The sequence below is a fragment of the Lissotriton helveticus genome, chromosome 4_1, assembly GCF_964261635.1.
Source record: "Lissotriton helveticus chromosome 4_1, aLisHel1.1, whole genome shotgun sequence".
Classification (NCBI taxonomy): domain Eukaryota; kingdom Metazoa; phylum Chordata; class Amphibia; order Caudata; family Salamandridae; genus Lissotriton; species Lissotriton helveticus.
In genome coordinates, this window is record NC_136063.1 from 1,452,278,516 (window position 1) to 1,452,296,335 (window position 17,820).

The following is a 17,820-nucleotide window of genomic DNA, read 5'->3' on the forward strand; positions in this document are numbered from 1 at the left end:
CTCTGTGTTCTTCCGGTGAGGAACGAGATGATCCATTCCAGTGCCTTCTCTTGGATTCCGATGTTGTTGAGGCTCTGCACTAGGGTGCGGTGGCAGACAGTGTCGAACGCTGCGGAGAGGTCCAGGAGGATGAGGGACGCTGTTTCCCCGTTGTCGAGCAGGGATCTGATGTCGTCTGTGGCTGCGATGAGGGTAGTTTCGGTGCTGTGGTTGTCTCGGAAGCCGAACTGCGAGTGGTCGAGGGATCCGTTCGTCTCGAGGAAGGCGGCAAGCTGTCTGTTGACTGTCTTCTCGATGACCTTGGCAGGAAAAGGGAGGAGCGAGATGGGACGGTAGTTCTTGAGGTCGGTGGGGTCCGCTGTTGGTTTCTTCAGGAGGGCGCTGAGCTCGGCGTGCTTCCAGCTCTCCGGGAAGGTGGCGGTGTTGAAGGAGGTGTTGATGATGTCCCGGAGTTGGGGTGCGATGATGGAGTCGGCTTTGTTGAAGCCGTGGTGGGGGCAGGGGTCGGTTGGTGATCCGGAGTGGATGGTGTTCATCGCGCGGGTGGTGTCTTCGGTGCTGACCGGAGTCCAGGCGCGGAGGGTGGTGGTGGGGGGCGTTGGCTTGGTGGTTGGGTGCGTGGTCTGTGCGCCAAAGCTGTTGTGTATGTCGGCGATCTTGTTGTGGAAGAACGAGGCGAGTGAGTCGCAGAGGTCTTGCGAGGGGGTGATGTCGTTGTTTCTGGCGCTGGGGTTGGAGAGCTCTTTGACGATGCTGAAGAGTTCCTTGCTGTTGTGGGCGTTGTTGTCCAGTCGTTCCTTGAAAGCTGTCTTCTTAGTGGTGCGGATCAGCTGGTGGTGCTTGCGGGTGGCGTGCTTGAGGGTAGTCATGTTGTCTGTGGTCTGGTTGTTGCTCCAGGCTTTCTCGAGGGTGCGGCAGTTCTTCTTGGAGTTCTTGAGTTCGTCAGTGAACCAGGAGGCTTTCTTGCTGCCGGGTCTGCTTGGAGGGGCCTTCAGTGGTGCGAGGTTGTCTGCGCAGTTGGTGATCCACTGTGTGCGGTTGCTGGCTGCTTTGTTGGGGTCCGTTGTGCTGGCGGGAGGGTTCTGGCTGAGGGGGGTGGTGAGCTGGTCGGCGGTGATCTTGTTCCAGCTCCTGCAATGGACCTGTTGCGGGTGGTGGTGGGTCGTGGTTCTTCTGAAGCTGAAGTGGACGCAGCTGTGGTCCGGCCAATGAAGTCCGGTGGAGTGGCTGAAGGAGATGTACTTGCTGGAGGAGAAGACGGGGTCAAGCGTGTGGCCGGCGTAGTGGGTGGGGGTGTTCACCAGTTGTTTGAGCCCGAGGTTGGCGAGGTTGACCAGCAGGGTGGTGGTGTTGCTGTCGTTGTTCTCCAGGTGGAAGTTGAAGTCCCCTAGCAGGATGTATCCAGCGGAGGGGAGGGCGTGCGGACTGATGAAGTCTGCGATGTCTTCGCTGAATTGGGTGCGTGGTCCCGGGGGTCTGTAGATGAGGGTGCCTCTGAGGGTCGTCTTGGTGTCGGTGTGTATCTGGAAGTGGAGGTGTTCAGCGGCGGTGAGGGTGTCGTCTGAATTGGTCGTGATGCGGATGGTGTTCTTGTGTACGATGGCGATGCCTCCTCCGGTCTGGTTGACGCGGTCCCTCCTGGTGATCTTGTACCCGTCCGGGATGGCGATGGCGATGTCGGGGGCTGAGGAGGCGTTCATCCAGGTTTCCGTGAGGAAGGCGACGTCTGGTGAAGTTGTGTCGAGGAGGTTCCAGAGTTCCACGGCGTGTCTGTGGACGGAGCCGGTGTTGAGCAAGATGCACTTGAGGTGGTTGTTGCTGGTGCTTGGCTTGGCGGGTGCGGTGCTGGTTCGGAGGCAGGTGAATCGGCAGGCGTTGCAGGTGAAGGGTCCGTGGGTGCGTTTCGGCACCCACGGACAGTGGCAGTCAGGAGGAATCTCCTGATGGCGGTGCTTCAACCGGCAGTGGGCTCTTCGGATCCCTTGTTGCCTTTTAATAAAGCCTTTACCGAAATCCTTTTGGGCACCTGGTCCAGGCCCAACACAGGGGCTCCTGTGGATAGGATGATTGCCCAACGCCACCGCCCAGTTCCGGGCGACCCCTCTTTACTCTTTCATCTCCCAACACCCCACCCCTGAGAGCTTGGTGGTCCGAGCCTCTATGTCCAAGGGCGCATTCCCTAACGCACCACCGAATATGGAATCCAAAAAGCTGGACCATCTTAGGAAGAAGATATTTTCTTCCACCAGCTTGGGACTGCGGTCGGTAAACACCTCATGTCTGTTGGGCCATTGTTCCCACTCTGTGTGGGATATGGTAGCACAGGTGCTGCAACAGTGCCCGGAGAAGGCCCAGGCCATGCTCTCCCGTGCAGTCGCAGAGGAGAGAGACGCAGCTAAGTTTGCCATTAGACGTGGACTGGAACCGCCGACTCATTAGGCAGGACGATTACAACGTCGGTAGCCCTTTGACGCTACGCCTGGCTGAGGTCGACTGGTTTTTCCGGGGATGTCCCGGCTACCTAGCTGGACATGCTTTTTGATGGCGTCGCCTGTTCGACGACAAAGTAGACAACGCACTAGCGCGCTTCAAGGATTCCCGGGCTTCGGCCAGGTCCTTGGCCCTCTCCACCACCCGCCCTGCGCAGTCTGCTTTTCACCCCTTTTGTGGCTACAGAAGGGGTGCCCCAGAGCCACAAGCTGGCACAAGCTGTCCAGCCCCTGCGTGGCCGGGGACGTGGGACCCACCGTCGTGGGTCTGTGGGCCAGCGAGCGGGCCATTCCACCAGCGCCCCCTCTGCAGCAGCCTTCAAATCCTCCTAGTCCAACCTTTCAGGGCCACCAATCTCCAATGGGTAGCAGGATTTGCCATCACCTCCCCCACTGGTGCATGACACTTGGGTTTTACAGATAGTCCGTGGGGCTATTCCCTCCCCTTCGAGACTACCCCTCCATCCTTGCCACCTCAGCACCATCGCATGTCAGAGGATCATCTGACCCTTCTCCAACAGGAAGTTACGATCTCTTGACCAAGGGAGCCATCAAGTAAGTTCCTGCCCCAGAAGTAGGTTGTGGGTGCTATTCCCACTACTTTCTGGTGCCCAAGAAGGACAAAGGCCTGCGTCCTATCTTAGATCTCAGGAACGTAAACCGCATCCTCCGGAAGGAAAAGTTCAAAATGTTGAGACTAGCTCAGGCCCTATCTGCCCTCGACCCTGGAGGCTCGATGGTAGCGTTGGACTTGCAGGACGCTTACTTTCACATCCCCATCCTGCTGGTCGCAGTCTTCCCCTATCTCGATGACTGGCTGTTGAAGGCAGGTTCGTCCCAGGCATTCGTCTTGCACCTTCAGGCTATGGCGGACCTCCTGCACTCATGGGATATCCACCCCACTGTCCGGCCCCTCTTCTGGGAAAGACTTTCTGAATCGGCCCAACCCTTTCCTTAGGGCATTTAAGGGCTTACCTGTGGGTAGGTCCCTAGTTTAGTCCTGGGTCAAGATTCAGATCAAGACACCACTTCATCTTCGACCGTCTGGGCACTCTGCTGCTCCTGGTCTTGTTGTCCTGCTTGTCTTCTCCAACTGCTGTGCCTGTGCTCCATACAGGATCCTTCCAAGTCCTGTGGACATTATTATTATTATTATTATAATTATTATTATTATTATTATTATTATTATTATTTTTATTATTAGCTTTGTAGAGCGCATAGCTACCCGTGGAGATCCCAGCACTAGCGTCTTAACAGAGGTTAAGGCAAAAGAATTATGAGGCGGATTACTGGAAAAGCTAGGTCTTGAGAAGTTTGCGGAAGGGAAGATGACGGGATTCATCCCGGATATGTGGGAGCATTGTGTTCCAGAGTCTGGCCACATTGTAAGCAAAAGATCTGCCTCTGCTTCTTGCCCTTATAATTTTGGTGTGGCGGCTAGATGAAGATAAGTAGAGCGGAGGAGTTTTCCGGGGTGGTATGGGGTAATGAGTGGTTTATTGATAGCTGGGCCGATACCCCAGTAGGTCCTATGGGCTATCCACAGACCCTTAAATGTGACTGTGTCGGAGGCGGGTAGCCAGTGGAGTGTCTTTAGGGCCGGTATGGCTGACTTACTTTTCGGTACCCCGAGTCTAGCCGCACTAATCTGTGCAACTTGGAGTTTTCTTAGAGTTGCTATGGGTGCTCCAAGATAAAGAGAGTTTCCATAGTCCAAACGTGATAGGACCAGAGCCTGTATAAGGGTCCTCCTAGCACTCATTGGAAGGAGGGGAAGGATCTTGCGGATTAGTCTAATGGCACTGAAGCAAGCTCCAGTTACCTTTATTAACTGGTCCTCAAACTTAAAAGAGCTGTACACCCAGATGCCCAGGCTTTTTATCTTGGTCCTGGAGAGGGGGCAGGCCCTAGGCAATTAGGCCAGATCTGTTTGAGGTCCAAGCTGGAGGCGTTACCCAGAAGCATTAACTCTGTCCTTCCACCATTCAGCTTGAGGCAAGAGTGTTCCGTCCACGAGGCCACTTTCCCCAGGCAGGTTTCCAGGTCAGAGGGGTGGTTATGTGGGCCCTTGAGGGTGATTACCAGCTGGGTATCGTCTGTGTAGGTGACTTCGGTAAGGCAAGATTATGTCAGCCAGTGGCTGCATATAAACATTCAATAATGTGGGGCTCAAGGAGGATCCCTGGGGGACTCCGCAACCAATCGCCAGAGCTCTTGAGGTAGATTCCCCTGAGAAGACCTGGAAGGTTCTGTTCTCTAAGTAGGATTGTATCCATTTAAATGTCTCACCTGAGACACCTCTTCTCCTGAATCTCTCCTATAAAATATTGAAATTCACAGTATCAAAGGCTGAGCTCAGGTCTAGGAGGATAATGGCCACTGCTCCCCCTTGATCGAGGATCAATTTAGATTCTTCCACTACGGCGAGTAGGGCAGTTTCGTGCCATGTAGCGGCTGAAAGCCTGTTTGTGTGGAGTGTAAAAGGTCATGGGATTCCAGGAATTCTTAGATTGTTGAGTAAACATGCTTTTCTAGGGCCTTAACGATCACTGGGAGTAGGGATATTGGGCGATAGTTACCCAGGTCGTCCGGGTCCAGGTTGGGTTTTTTTAATAGGGCCTTCACCATGGCATGCTTCCAAGGTGCTGGGACTGAACCGGTAGCTATAGACTGATTTATTAATTCAAGCATGTGGGGGAATATCACTTTTCCTGGTTTGCAAAGTATGTGGGGGGTGCTGAGTCTAGAAGGGAGCCTGGTTTTATTTGCAGGAAAATTACTGCTAGCCTAGCTAGATTCAGCGGGGGGTAGTAAATTGAGCACACGGTCTGGGCCGAACGGGAGCTTGTCCGTTACAAGGATGTCACTAGGGCGAGATGGACTAAGGAAGACAGAGTAAATGTTTTTATTTTTTCTAGAAAGATGTCCGCTAATTCATCACAACGCTCAGGGGAGACCATAAGAGAGGCTTCTGGTCTAGGAAGTTCTAGAAGGTCTTTTGCAACGCGAAAAATCTCTCTGGGGGTGTTGACTGCTAAGTTAATTCGCTCTTCATATTACGCTGCCCGGGCGATCTTTATTTTGCTTTGGTAGCGTTTTATGGCTTCTCTGTATTTCTGCTTTCTAATGATGTTATAGTCCTTCCTCCACTTTCTCTTAAATCTTTTACAGTCCTTTTTAAATGATCGAAGTTTGGGGGAGTACCAGGGTGAGAGTTTCTCTCTCGCTTTGTGGCGGGATTTAAATGGGACAACCATGTCCAGAGATGTCTTCGTCCAGGCGGTAACATTTTCTGCGGCTGAGGTGAGGTAAAGATTGGGTTCCGGTTTTAGACCATCTGCTGCTAATTTGGCCCATGGCCTGAATCTCTTGGTGGTACCTTTAGAATCAGGGGGAGGGGGTGGGAAATTAAGATAGATGGGAATCAGGAAGTGATCGGTCCAAGGCAGAGGGGTGGAGTTGCCAACAGATAATTCGTTATTATTGGTGAATACTGGGTCGAGCGTGTTGCCCAGTTTATGGGTGGGTTGGTAATGTTTTGCAGAAGTTGAGCTGCTAATAGGTCCTTAGTCAATTTTGACGTGTCGTCCTTATCAAAGTTGTTGAAATGGAGGTTGAAATCCCCCTAGAGTGGGATATTAAGGATGGTGCCTGCTAGTGCGGCTGCTACGTCCAGAAGGGATTGGAGGAATAGCCCACATCCACCCGTAGGGCGGTAAATGAGCACTCCAGAAAAGGACAGTACCGCGGAAAGTGCAATGGTAAAAAAGAGACTCTCACAGTCAGCAATAATGTTGGGTCCGATCTGACATCTAAAGGATTTTTTATATATTATTGCCACACCTCCCCCTTTCTTTCCCTCCCGGTCTTTCCATTGGATAATGTAGCCTGTCGGGAGAGTCTGCACGAGGTCTGGGTCAGACTCGTTGTGGAGCCAGGTTTCCGTTAAAAATAGTATATCTGGGTTCTCATCTTCCAGGAGCGATTTCAGCTCAATGGAGTGTTTAGGTAGGGAACGACAGTTTAGAAGAAACATCTTGAGTGTGCCGGAGTGTTTGGTCTCCGGGGTCTTCTCTGTGAAAGGGCGAAACCTAAAGTTACAAATAGAGCATTGGAGCTCCTCCAAAAGAGGGGCCATAGAGTGGTAATATGTGTGGTGGCAGGCTCTCCTTAGCTTGAGTAGAAGGCTGCTGGAATATGTGATTTCACCTAATTGTTGCGGGGTAAGGGGTTCTGGCCCCTGGTCCTGTTCGGGTGCCGACGGGCGCAGACAGGCTTGCCTAAGGTGCGCATTTTGCCCGCCAGTGTTGCGTCCGCGCAGTCATGCAGCTGATGAGGCTTCTAGCCGGAAGTCCCACCCCGTGCTCTGCCTTCTAGTCCGCCCCCTGCTCCTCCCGCTCCCTCCACACAAACGAAAACCGCGGTGGACCGAGAAGAGGGAGGTGAAAAGTGCCCAGAAAGGTAGGAGCAGAGATCAGTGCAAATTAGTTTTTAAACAAATTAAAATGAATTTAAAATGAAGGCATCCCAAGTTAAAATATTAAAAGTGTCAGGTGGCTTACTGTCTCAAAGACAGGACGGAGCAAGAACCGCCTCCTAGCCGTTGCGCGTCCCCGCAGTCATGCGGCTGATGAGGCTTCCAGCCGGAAGTACTACCCCGTGCTCCGCCTTCTAGTCCGCCCCCCACTCCCTCCACACAAACGGATACCATGGTGGACTGGGAAGCGGGAGGTGAAAAGTGCCCAGAAAGGTAGGAGCAGAGATCTGTGCAATCCGTTTTTAAACAAATTGCAAGACATCAGAACGAATCTCCCTTGAAGTGAAGGTGTCACTTCCCTGCATCTGCAGGCACCGCAAGCAAGCTAATCAGTTTGCTGTTCCTGGGCTCCCACATACTCCACAAGGCTCCGCAACACAGGCGGTGGTTCTACAACTCCCTCAAGGCCTGCACTGTCTTCTCACAGAGTTTGAGGCCAGTATCCCTCGTCAGAACCTCAGGACCAATCCCCTATGCACTGCGTCAACTTGCCGTTGCCAAGGCTTGTTGGCTCTCTTCGCCAAAGATTTCCATGCTCAAAGGAGCTCCAGCTTCAATCATCACGACCAAGATCTGTGTCCTCACAGCATCTTTTGCACCTTGGGCCTGCATATTTGGTGAGCTGCTAGAGGTCCTCTTGTGATACCTGTTCCTCTGCTCTGTGGGTCCTCTCGAGGGTCTTTTTTTACTCCAGTGGGCTGCCCTTATTGCTCGGGCCTACTCCTACTTCCCTGCTTGTGGTGAGTAACTTGGACCTTGCTGGTCCTAATTCTTCCCCTTTTTTGCTTGCCATGTTGTTTGCGGTTGCTACGGCTGGTTGGGGCTCCCGACTGACATCGACTCCTTAGCTCTGGTCACAAGTCGTGGGACAGCTTGTGAATGGCTCCTGGTCTTCCACAGCGTCGCCTGGTCCCCTCTGCTGCAGCTCCAAGGTCATTGTCAACTCTCCTGCATTATCCAACATCGGTGGGCATTCGTCTCCTCTGCCTTCTGGTCACTCCTGAGTGGCATAGGCTCTGTCCCCTCTGCTTGCAGGTACTTCTCAACTTTAATCCACCTTTGGGTTCCACTTGACACTTTCACCTTCTTCAACAGCGGCATCTTCCTAAAGTTCTCCATTGAGTTCTACGGCAGGTTTCGACGCCATTTCACACCATGCACCTGGCGTACCTGGTGTAGGTATCCTGGTTCCTAGGGTATCCACGGGTGGGGTGGCTCTCCAACCTTCTGTCTTCCACGGGGTTTCTTCAGGGTCCACTGGGAAGAGTCCTTCTTATTTAAAATTGCATCCACAACTTACCTATTGACTTGAATTGAGTTTGCAGTTGTTTTCCCACACTGCACACGGCCTCCGTGGGGTTACTGGGTACTTACCTAGGGTGGTTCCTTGGAACCCCAACATTTCTACGTCTTCTGGGTACAGTCTTGACTCGAGTCGCGGTTAGCATCCCTCTTTTTTAATATATGGTTTGGTCTCCCCCTGGGCGACTACTGTGTATTTGTGCTACTTACCTGTTTTTAATGAAAAGTATTAAGTGCATTGTGTTATATTTCCGGGTAGGAGATATCCTTGTGTGTTAGTGAGTGTCTTATAATAAATACCTATTTGTATAAATACACTGCGTGGTTCTTTTTCACTTAACCTATACCTATAAGATTAAGATTAAGATGTGGTAAAACAAGGTGCTTTACACGCCTTCTGGACTAAGCCTGAAGGCTGCTCTCCACACCTACCACTTAGACAGTTTTCTAAGGTTATCTAAGACCACTAAAATTTCCATAAGGGTTGTCTGGATTAGTGCAGGGTGCTACACTTACATAAGTGAGCACCTTATATAAAAGACAGCCTCCTACAGTCTGTAAAGCCAGGTGTAGGGAGGTGGGCTAGGGAGCAAGACCAGTTGGTTTCTGTGCTATGCTGGCTAATTATAATGTCCTTTGTTTTCCTAGGTCAGCACGGAATCTATAAAAGAACTAGACACTCGACTGTTTGAAATGTACATTGAGTTAAAGGCAGACCCAATTGTGGGATCTCTAGAACCAGGCATTTATGCAGGATATTTCGATTGGAAAGATTGCCTTACTCCAACAGGTAAAAATGTGTTCTTTTTGACCTGTTGCATTCTCGTTTACTCATACTGATTGCAATGTGGGGTTAGACGTAATGGTGGTTTAAATATGTAATGAATGTTACACTTTTTCTCGTCTTTTCTTGGTAGATTGTATACTGCCCTACTGTCTTCTCTGATATGAGCTCTGCTTTTCCATCCTTTGAATGTTTCAAATTGATGTTGTAGTCAGGGGTGTCGGTAGTACTTTTTTTTGTGAGGAGCAGGGACACACAATGGGCCATGGGCCGGGTCATCTACTACATATAATTGCCAATCGTGAAGAGTGTGCACAGCATGTGCGGATCTGTATTGAACACCTGTATCTTACCCTATCTGAGTATAAAGGCTATAAGAGGGAGGAAACCTAATTCCAACAGATGCTACTTAGCCACATTTCTTCTCAGAACGATGAGGACCAAAATTCCAATCATGTTACCAAGACCTCTCAGCCATCAGCCTGGTCTGGCCAAGTAGGAGTGTATACTCTTTCTGTCCCCATAGTCATAAAACACAGTTGTAAGGCTTACAGCTGACTCCCTGCTGGGCCTTTTAACTCCTGCCTCCTACTAAATCGAAACAGCTGCTGAAACGTAATCCCTTTTAGGCACTCCGCATTTTTCTAAACATGTAATGTTCTGATAGAGACTTATGCCTGTAGATTCTTCACCTTCAGCTTTGGCATAACAATTTCCTCCTGCGCCAATGGGTGGCGTCATGTAGCGTAATTCTGTCTCGTGACAGCTGTGTCCCATGTGAATGTGATGTTGGGACCAGTATATATACACCACCTGCTCGCTCTGACGTAGTTTACTCTCTTTATACTGCAACCAGTGGCGGCTCGCCGAGGGAGTTCTGCTGGCGTGGCGGGGGAGGGGCAGGGTGGGGTGTAGTAAACTCCGGCATACGGCGGAATGGAGTTAAGTAAATAAATAAAACAATTTACATTGTGCGCGCTGCATTGCCGAGTTGGCGTTGCAGCACGTGCAATGTAAATTGTTTTATTTATTTATTTACTTAACTCCGTTCCGCTGTATGCCTGAGTTTACTATCCCCCACCCTGCCCCTCCCCACCTCACCGCCCGGCAACACTCCCTCGGCGAGCCGCCACTGACTCCAACTGAGGCGAATCTGGAGCTTCATCTATCGTTCATGAGATTTTGATTTTCCCTCTATATTTACGATGGTCTGCAGATAATGTCACCTAAACCCACAGGGTTTAAACCATGTAAAGTTTATACTCAAATGACTGTTTCAGATCCATACAACATCTGCCTTTGACGTCTTGGCTCTGGTCATGATTTGAAGTCGTGATCGGTGTGTGCCAAGTCAGTAAATACCTCATGTCTCCTGTGGAGATACTCACACACCTTATGAAACAAAGTGACAAAGTCCTACTGGCTGTCTCTGTCAAAGTCCGTCAAATCCTACAGTGGTTGATTTTGGAACAGCTGGATGCTGCAAACTTTTCAATAAAGTTAAGTTTAGACACTGCTGAATCTTTAGGTAGAGTAGACATCTCGCCTGGATTTGATCCACAGGGTTCTCGACAGATTTCCAACAGTCACTTATGAATATGCCTTTTGACAGCTCTTGGCTGTTTGGAGCAAAAACGGATTCAGCCATTGAAAGGTTCAAGGACAGTAAGGCACACTGCCCTCTCTTTGGGCTTAGTTCTACTAACTAGGCAGCTTCCCCATAAACAGTGCCCTATTTAAGGGTTTGGAAGGATTTTTTTTCGAAGTCAAAAACTGTTTTCCTCTCAGCTACAACAGATCTCTCACTTCCTTAAGGGATGAGGTCAGGGAGCTGGTCAAAGGTGTTTGGGTTCCGAGGGGCAACGATCTACCCAAGCTCCATCCCCACCTTCTGCAGCTGTCGCAAAACCACTTGGATTTGACCTTGGTAACACACGATTAACCGGTTGTAGGTCGTATAATCTTTTACCTCCCTGAATCAATGGATGCTCTAGATTGCCGAACAAGGTTACGCCCAACTCTTTCTTTCCTTTTCCCTAGACATACCAACCACAATATAACATCTCCCGGCTATACTCTAAGCAGAAGTTCTAGTTCTCTTGGCCAAGGGATTAATAAAGAGGGTACCGATTTCAGAAATCAGGGCTGGTTGTTACTCTATACCTGCTGATATTGAAGGAGGATGGAGACCTTCATCCTATCCCAAATCTTTGCACTGTGAACTTCTTCCTCAATGAAGAAAATGTCAAGATGCTCACCCTGGCCAAAGTTCTATCTTCCTTGATCCAAGAGACTGGGTGGTAGTGCTGGACTTGCAGGATGCATATTTCCTCATATCGGATAGAGACTTCAAGCTGAAAATTCATTACCTTTGAATATCCCAGGTGTCAGGATGTATCCGGAAACCTTTGCTCGAGCAACACCCCTTGTACGCATTGTCGGGTAGCTCCATTTGGCTCCGTGTGACATAGTCAGTGTCGTCGAATATGACGTTGGAGTCACCTATATAGGTGTCACCCAAGTGCACGTACATCTGTTTTTTCCTTTCTGCGCCAGTTAAGCGCCAATCTAGGAGGAGCTACTGCTCTGTCGCTTTTTGACAGGCCTTTTTTTTACTTTTTGTCGACTTCGTCATTTTTTCCAACATCGTGTGCGAGGATGTCTTCGAGGAAGACTGGGTTTGAACCGGGCGGTGCCTGTCACCTCATGATGTTGGTTACCAACCCCCACCTTGTCTGTCCCTGGTGTCTCAAGCGCGACCATGATTTGAAGTCATGCTCGGGCTGTTGGGCTATGACTCCGAAGGCCTTCCGGGAGCGAGCTATGAATCTCTTTGCAGCCCGGCAGTCTACACTATCCAGCGAGACTCCACAGAGGCCCCAGTCCCGATTGGAAAAAAAAGAGGTTGTGGGACCACTTTATGAGCCCCAAGACCTCTTCATCCCACTCGAGGTCTTTGGGACAGTCGGGGAAGAGGCACACGAAGAAGTCCAAGCAGACTTCATCTTCGACTTGACAGTCGTCCGTCGCCGAATGAGGTAAAGAGCACCGATGAGCTGGGCACAGTTCTGCGGAGCCAGAGCCAGTCTCGACTTTGCATCTCCCTCCCTTTCCGGGAGCCGGAGCGACACCACTCAAATGAAAGAATTTTACAAGGCCATGCACTGCATTTTTGAGGGGGCCAACCCTGCTGGAGAACCCTCGGACCCTGCATTGTCGAAGGCGCCCCATTGGATACGACACAGTCGGCTATAGCCGCGGCGCCAGTGGGACCTCAGGGATCCGATCCCAGATCTGGGACTATGCTGGTCGTGCCATCCCGACTTCCCCCGGCATCGGACCCGAAGTTGTGGCCGCTGGTGCCCACCGGCAGTGCCAGTCTCATCCTTAACCCCGATGATTCGGAGTCGGAACAGCGTTACTCTACGCAGATTCCAACATCGATTGAACTCAGGGGCTCTATGTTGCCACCTGTTTTAGGCTCGCGAGAGGAATGGGAGGGGTTTATGGACCCTTTGGAACACCAGGATGTCTTTGCAGAGCAGATGGACTGGTATGAGGGACTTGGGGAGGCCAGTGAACTTGACACTTCCCCCAAATACTGGCATGCTCTCTCTGCCAACTGTGGCTACGAAGGAGGGGGCATCTTATGCCATGGTGGTTAAGAGGGAAGCCAAGGCCCTCGGACTAGAGTTGCCCTCAGTGCAGGTCAGGACTAATCTCCTGAATAAAGTTCTTCAGCCTGAGGCTTCCTCCTCTGAACCCCTTTTGCCCTTCAATGAGGCACTAACTGATGTCCTTCTAGGCACGTGGTCCAAGCCTAGCACAGGGGCTCCTGTGAATAGGACAATTGCATGCCGCCATCGCCCAGCTCCGGGTGACCCAAAGTTCCTAAGCCAATTCACCATCCCTGAAAGCTTGGTGGTGCAGGCTTCTACATCCCGGGGCGCGTTCCCTTCTGCCCCTCCGGAAAGGGAATCCAAGAGGCTGAATTCACTTGGTAAGAAGATGTTTTCTTCCTCCAGCCAGGCATTGCTGTTGGTGAATACTGCATTCTTATTGGGCCATTTCTCCCACTCCCTTTGGAAGATGGTTGCGCAAGTGCTGCTATGAGTCCAGGAGGAGGCCCAGGCTCTGCTCTCTCGGGCAGTTAAGGACGGGAGAGATGCAGCAAAATTCACCATAAGATGTGGCCTTGAAACTATCGATTCACTGGCCAAAGCGATTTCTTTGACAGTGGCCTTGAGGCGCCAGGCCGGCTTAGGACAACTGGCTTCTTGAGCGATGTTCAGGCAGATTTGATGGTCATGCCGTTTGATGGAACCCGACTTTTGGGGGAAAAGGCAGACTCTGCCTTAGTGAGGTTCAAGGACTCTCAAGTTACGGCCGAATCCTTGGGCCTCTCTTCTACACCTTGTGGCCAGTCTAGTGTTCGCCCCTTGGCAGCCACAGCCTCCAAGCACTCCTAGTCTAAATCTGCAAGACCACACAACTAAAGTTGGTGGGAGAATCCATCATCCACCACGCTGGAGGTCCATAACATCGAACAAGTGAGTCTTGCAGATCATTCAGGAGAGCTATTCTCTGCCTTTCCTTTCTTTTCCTCCTCCCATTCTGCCAAATCAAGGACGACTGGCAGAGGATCATTTAAAATTGCTCCAGGAGGAAGTTACAGCTCTCTTGGCCAAGGGAGCTAAAGAGAGGGTCCTGGATTCAGAAGTAGGCAGTGGCTGGTATTCCCACTACTTTCTGATTCCAAATAAGAACAAAGTGTTTTAAGCCCATTTTAGATCTTCGTACCGTCAATCTCTTCCTCAAGAAGCAGATGTTCAACACTCTCGCTCTCGCTCTAGCTCAGGTCTTGTCTGCCCTAGACCAAGAAGACTGAATGGTAGTGCTGGACCTGCAGGATGGGTATTTTCAAAACCTGATCTTGCTGAGTCACAGGTGTTATCTGCTATTTAAGGTAGGCCATGAGCACCTTCAGTTTACCATGCGACCTTACCAGTGTCCCTCAGGTGTTCACTAAGGTGATGTTGGTGGTCACAGATAATCTGCGCAGGTTAGGAGTGTCAGTCTTCCCCTACCTTGACTACTGGTTGTTGAAAACATCCTTGCCCCAGGCTGTCGTCTCCTATCTTCAGACTACAGTGGACCTCATGCATTTGCTGGGGTTCTCTATAAACATGCCAAAGTCACACCTGACTCCTTCTCAGACACTCCCTTTCATCTGGGCTCTTCTGGACACAGTGCAGTATCAAGCCTATCCTCCGGAGCAGCGAGTTCAGTGTATGATTCAGATGTTTCAGCCTCTATCCTAGATTTCGATGAGACGTTTGCTGTGACTGTTGGGCCTCCTGCATCCTGTTGGTAAAGTATGCCAGGTGGCATATGCAGGCTCTGCAGTGGGACCTGAAGTCCCAGTGGGCACAGCATCGGGGAAATCTCAGCCACGTGGTCCAGATCTCGGAAGGAACTACGAGAGATCTGCAGCGGTGGTTGACGAACCATGCTTGGGCCAACAGCTGACCCCTCTCCCTTCCCTGACCAGAGCTCACAGTCGTGACAGATGCGTCACTTCTGGAATGGGGCGGCCATCTGGAAGAGGTGGAGATCAGGGGCAGTCAGGGCTCCACATCAATTTGTTGGAGCTTCAAACGATTTGGTTGGCATTGAAGGCCTTTTTTCCCCTCTGTCAAGGGGAAATTAGTGCAGGTGTTCACGGACAACACCCCCGCCTTGTTGTACTGCAACAAGCAGGGTGGGGTGGGGTCGTGGACCCTTTGTCGAGTGGCCCTCCATCTCTCAACGTGGCTGGAACAGCAGGGCATAACCCTGGTGTTTCAACACCTGGCAGGTTCCCTGAACGCCAGGACGGACAAACTCAGCCGCGGGTGCATGATGGATCACGAATGGCGTCTTCACTCGGGAGGTGGTGCAAGGGCTCTTTCGACAGTGGGGAGAGCCTTGGTTAGATCTATATGCCACCAAAGAGAATGGGCAATGTCAGCAATTCTGCGCGTTGGAAATTCCAAGGGGGCACTCACTAGGCACCGCTTTTCGTCACGAGTGGAGTTGCAGACCGTTGTATGCCTTTCCACCTTTACCACTCCTGCCCAACCGGGCCCAAGTCATCCTCGTGGCTCCGGATTGGGCACGAAGAGTCTGGTATCCCGAGCTGCTCAACATGGCCATCGATCCTCTGACCCGTCTGCCTCTTCGGGAAGATCTTCTGTCGCAGCAACAGGGGACGGTCCTCCACCTGAACCTGTCCAGCCTCCACCTTCCTGCGTGGAGATTGAGCGGCGGCTGTTGACGTCTTTTGACCTGCCACCCGAAGTTTGTGATGTAATCTTGGCAGCCAGGCATCCCTCCACTAAAACGGTATACGCCTGCCAGTGGAACAAGTTTGTGGCATGGTGCACAGCAAAGGCTGAGGATTCCCTTTCTGCCCCTCTTGCTGAGGTTCTCCTGTTTCTTCTTTCTTTAGCCCAGCAGGGCTCTGCTCTGGGCACTATCGAGGGCTATCTTTCAGCTATCTCTGCCTTCCTTCGGCTTCCAGATCAACCTTCTCTTTTCAAGTCCCCGTGGTTATTCATTTCTTGAAAGGCATAACTCATCTATTTCTTCCTATTCCCTTTGTTATGCCTCAGTGGGACTTGAATCTTGTCTTAACCTATTTAATATGCGCTCCCACTGAGCCGCTTCACAACTGTCCTTTGAGGCTTCTGACACTTAAGACTGCTTTCCTAGTAGCCATCACATTTGCCAGAAGAGTGAGTGAGCTCCAGGCTCTTTCAGCCAAGCCTCCTTTCCTGTCTGTCCATCCGGACAAGGTGGTTCTCATGACTCGTCAATCCTTCCTTCCTTGCTACGGTTGTTACAGCCTTTCACATCGGTAGACCCTCACTTTGCCCACCTTCTTTCCGCCTCCATCAAAAGAAGCAGAGAAGCTCCTCCGTCTGGACCCAAAAGGTGCGCTTTCGTTCTATCTGGATGGCACAAAACAGGTCCGGGTGGATGACCAACTCTTTGTTGGCTACGTGGGCACCAAGAAAGGTCGGGCCGTACACAAGTGAACCATTTCTCGATGGGTTGTTTTGTGCATTAAAGTATGCTATTCTCTGGCTAAAAAGGAGCCTCCAGTGGGGCTACGCGGCCATTCCACCAGGGCGACTGCAGCCACTACTGCCTTGGGAACAGGAGTTATTCTACATGACATCTGTCAGACAGCTACATGGGCATCACTGCACACGTTTACGAAACACTACAGACGGCTTCTTTGGCCGTTCTGTTCTTCAGGACTTTCTGGTGTGATCTTGGTTCGCAGATCCACCACCGGGGTTGGTATTGCTGGGGTATCTATTCTAAGGTAAGGAATCTATCACTAACGTGTCTCTTTCAGATGCACAAGTTACTACTTGTGTAACGATATATCTGTAAGAGACATTAGTTAGTGATAGATTCCTTACCGACCCACCCATCCTCCCCGTTCTGCGAACCGATATCTAGGGTTAAGGTCATCCCCTTTCAGGGCCCTTGTTTCATGGCACCAGTGTTGGTTCTATAACTAACATGTTTCATTTAGCTGAACAAGTTACTTACCTTCGGTAACGATCTATCTGTAAGAAATATTAGTTAGTTATAGATTCCTTACCGCCCCACCTATCCTCCCCGTTCTGCAAACTGATTTCTAGAGTTAAGGAAATCCTTTCAGGCCCCTAGTTTTGTGCACCAGTGGTCGGTGTCTTGCATGGCTCTGCGTTTCTGGCGTGGAAAGTCATGTACAGAATTGACGTCAGCACGCAAGGGCGGTGTCTAAGTAGCTGCCGCAACATCATCCCGGCAACCACGTCACCAACGTAGGACGCGGAGCTGACCGACGCCACCTTCCGACGCGCAGAGGTACTGCTGACGAAAAAACTTTCCAAACCCAGTCTGACGCCAGGGGGTAATTCTAGGGTAAGAAATCTATAACTAACTAATGTTTCTAACAGATATATTGTTACTGAAGGTAAGTAACTTGTTCATTAAGCCGGCACTGGATCAGGGGATCAGGAGGTCCTTATTCTCCTTGATCTATCCATAGCTTTTGACACTGTCTCGCATTCTATATGATTATAGCGACTAGGCGACATCGGTGGAGTGGCCTTGCATTGTTGTGGCTCTGTTCTTTCCTTAAAGGCAGACACCAATCTGTATGATGGCTCAGTTTACTTCGGAACCCAAGCCTCTCGGTTTTGGGTTACCCCAAAGGTCTGCACTGAGTTCTACACTCCTCAATGTCTATATCACTCCTTTAGCGACCCTTGCTGAGTTCTACGGTGTGCAAATAGTTTCGTACTCTTACGATACACACCTGCTCCTCATCCTTGATTTTTTTTAAAGCGCCAAATGCACTGAGCAATTTCAAGGCTTCCATTTCTGCAGTGTTTCACTGGTTGCGCACCAGCAAACTGCTGGGCCAGTAAATCCAAAATATTGTTCTTCAAGATTTCCCCCGCCCCACACCCCTCCATCCACTCTACTAGAAGAATAACATCTTGCCCAATGGTGTCCCGCCTCCACCAGCCCCTGCTGCAGTGGCTCGCAATCTGGGAGGGAAATTTAAAACCTCTGCCACCTTTGGCCCCCAGTTAGCTAGTGTAGTTGGCTTCTGCTTCGGACTTCTGATAGGTATAAACACGTTTCTGTACCATCTCTCTATT

At 50.8% G+C, this 17,820-nt stretch overlaps 1 protein-coding gene across 3 annotated transcripts in view; it reads left to right on the forward strand.

Annotated features, from left to right (window-relative positions):
* Positions 1–17,820, forward strand: part of EXOC2 (exocyst complex component 2) — a 948,514-nt gene that overhangs the window by 759,219 nt on the left and 171,475 nt on the right. For all 3 annotated transcript variants that reach the window (XM_078688027.1, XM_078688028.1, XM_078688025.1), the window contains one exon: positions 8,977–9,118. In XM_078688027.1, coding sequence (XP_078544153.1) covers positions 8,977–9,118 — 142 coding nt within the window. The remainder of the gene's footprint in view (positions 1–8,976; positions 9,119–17,820) is intronic.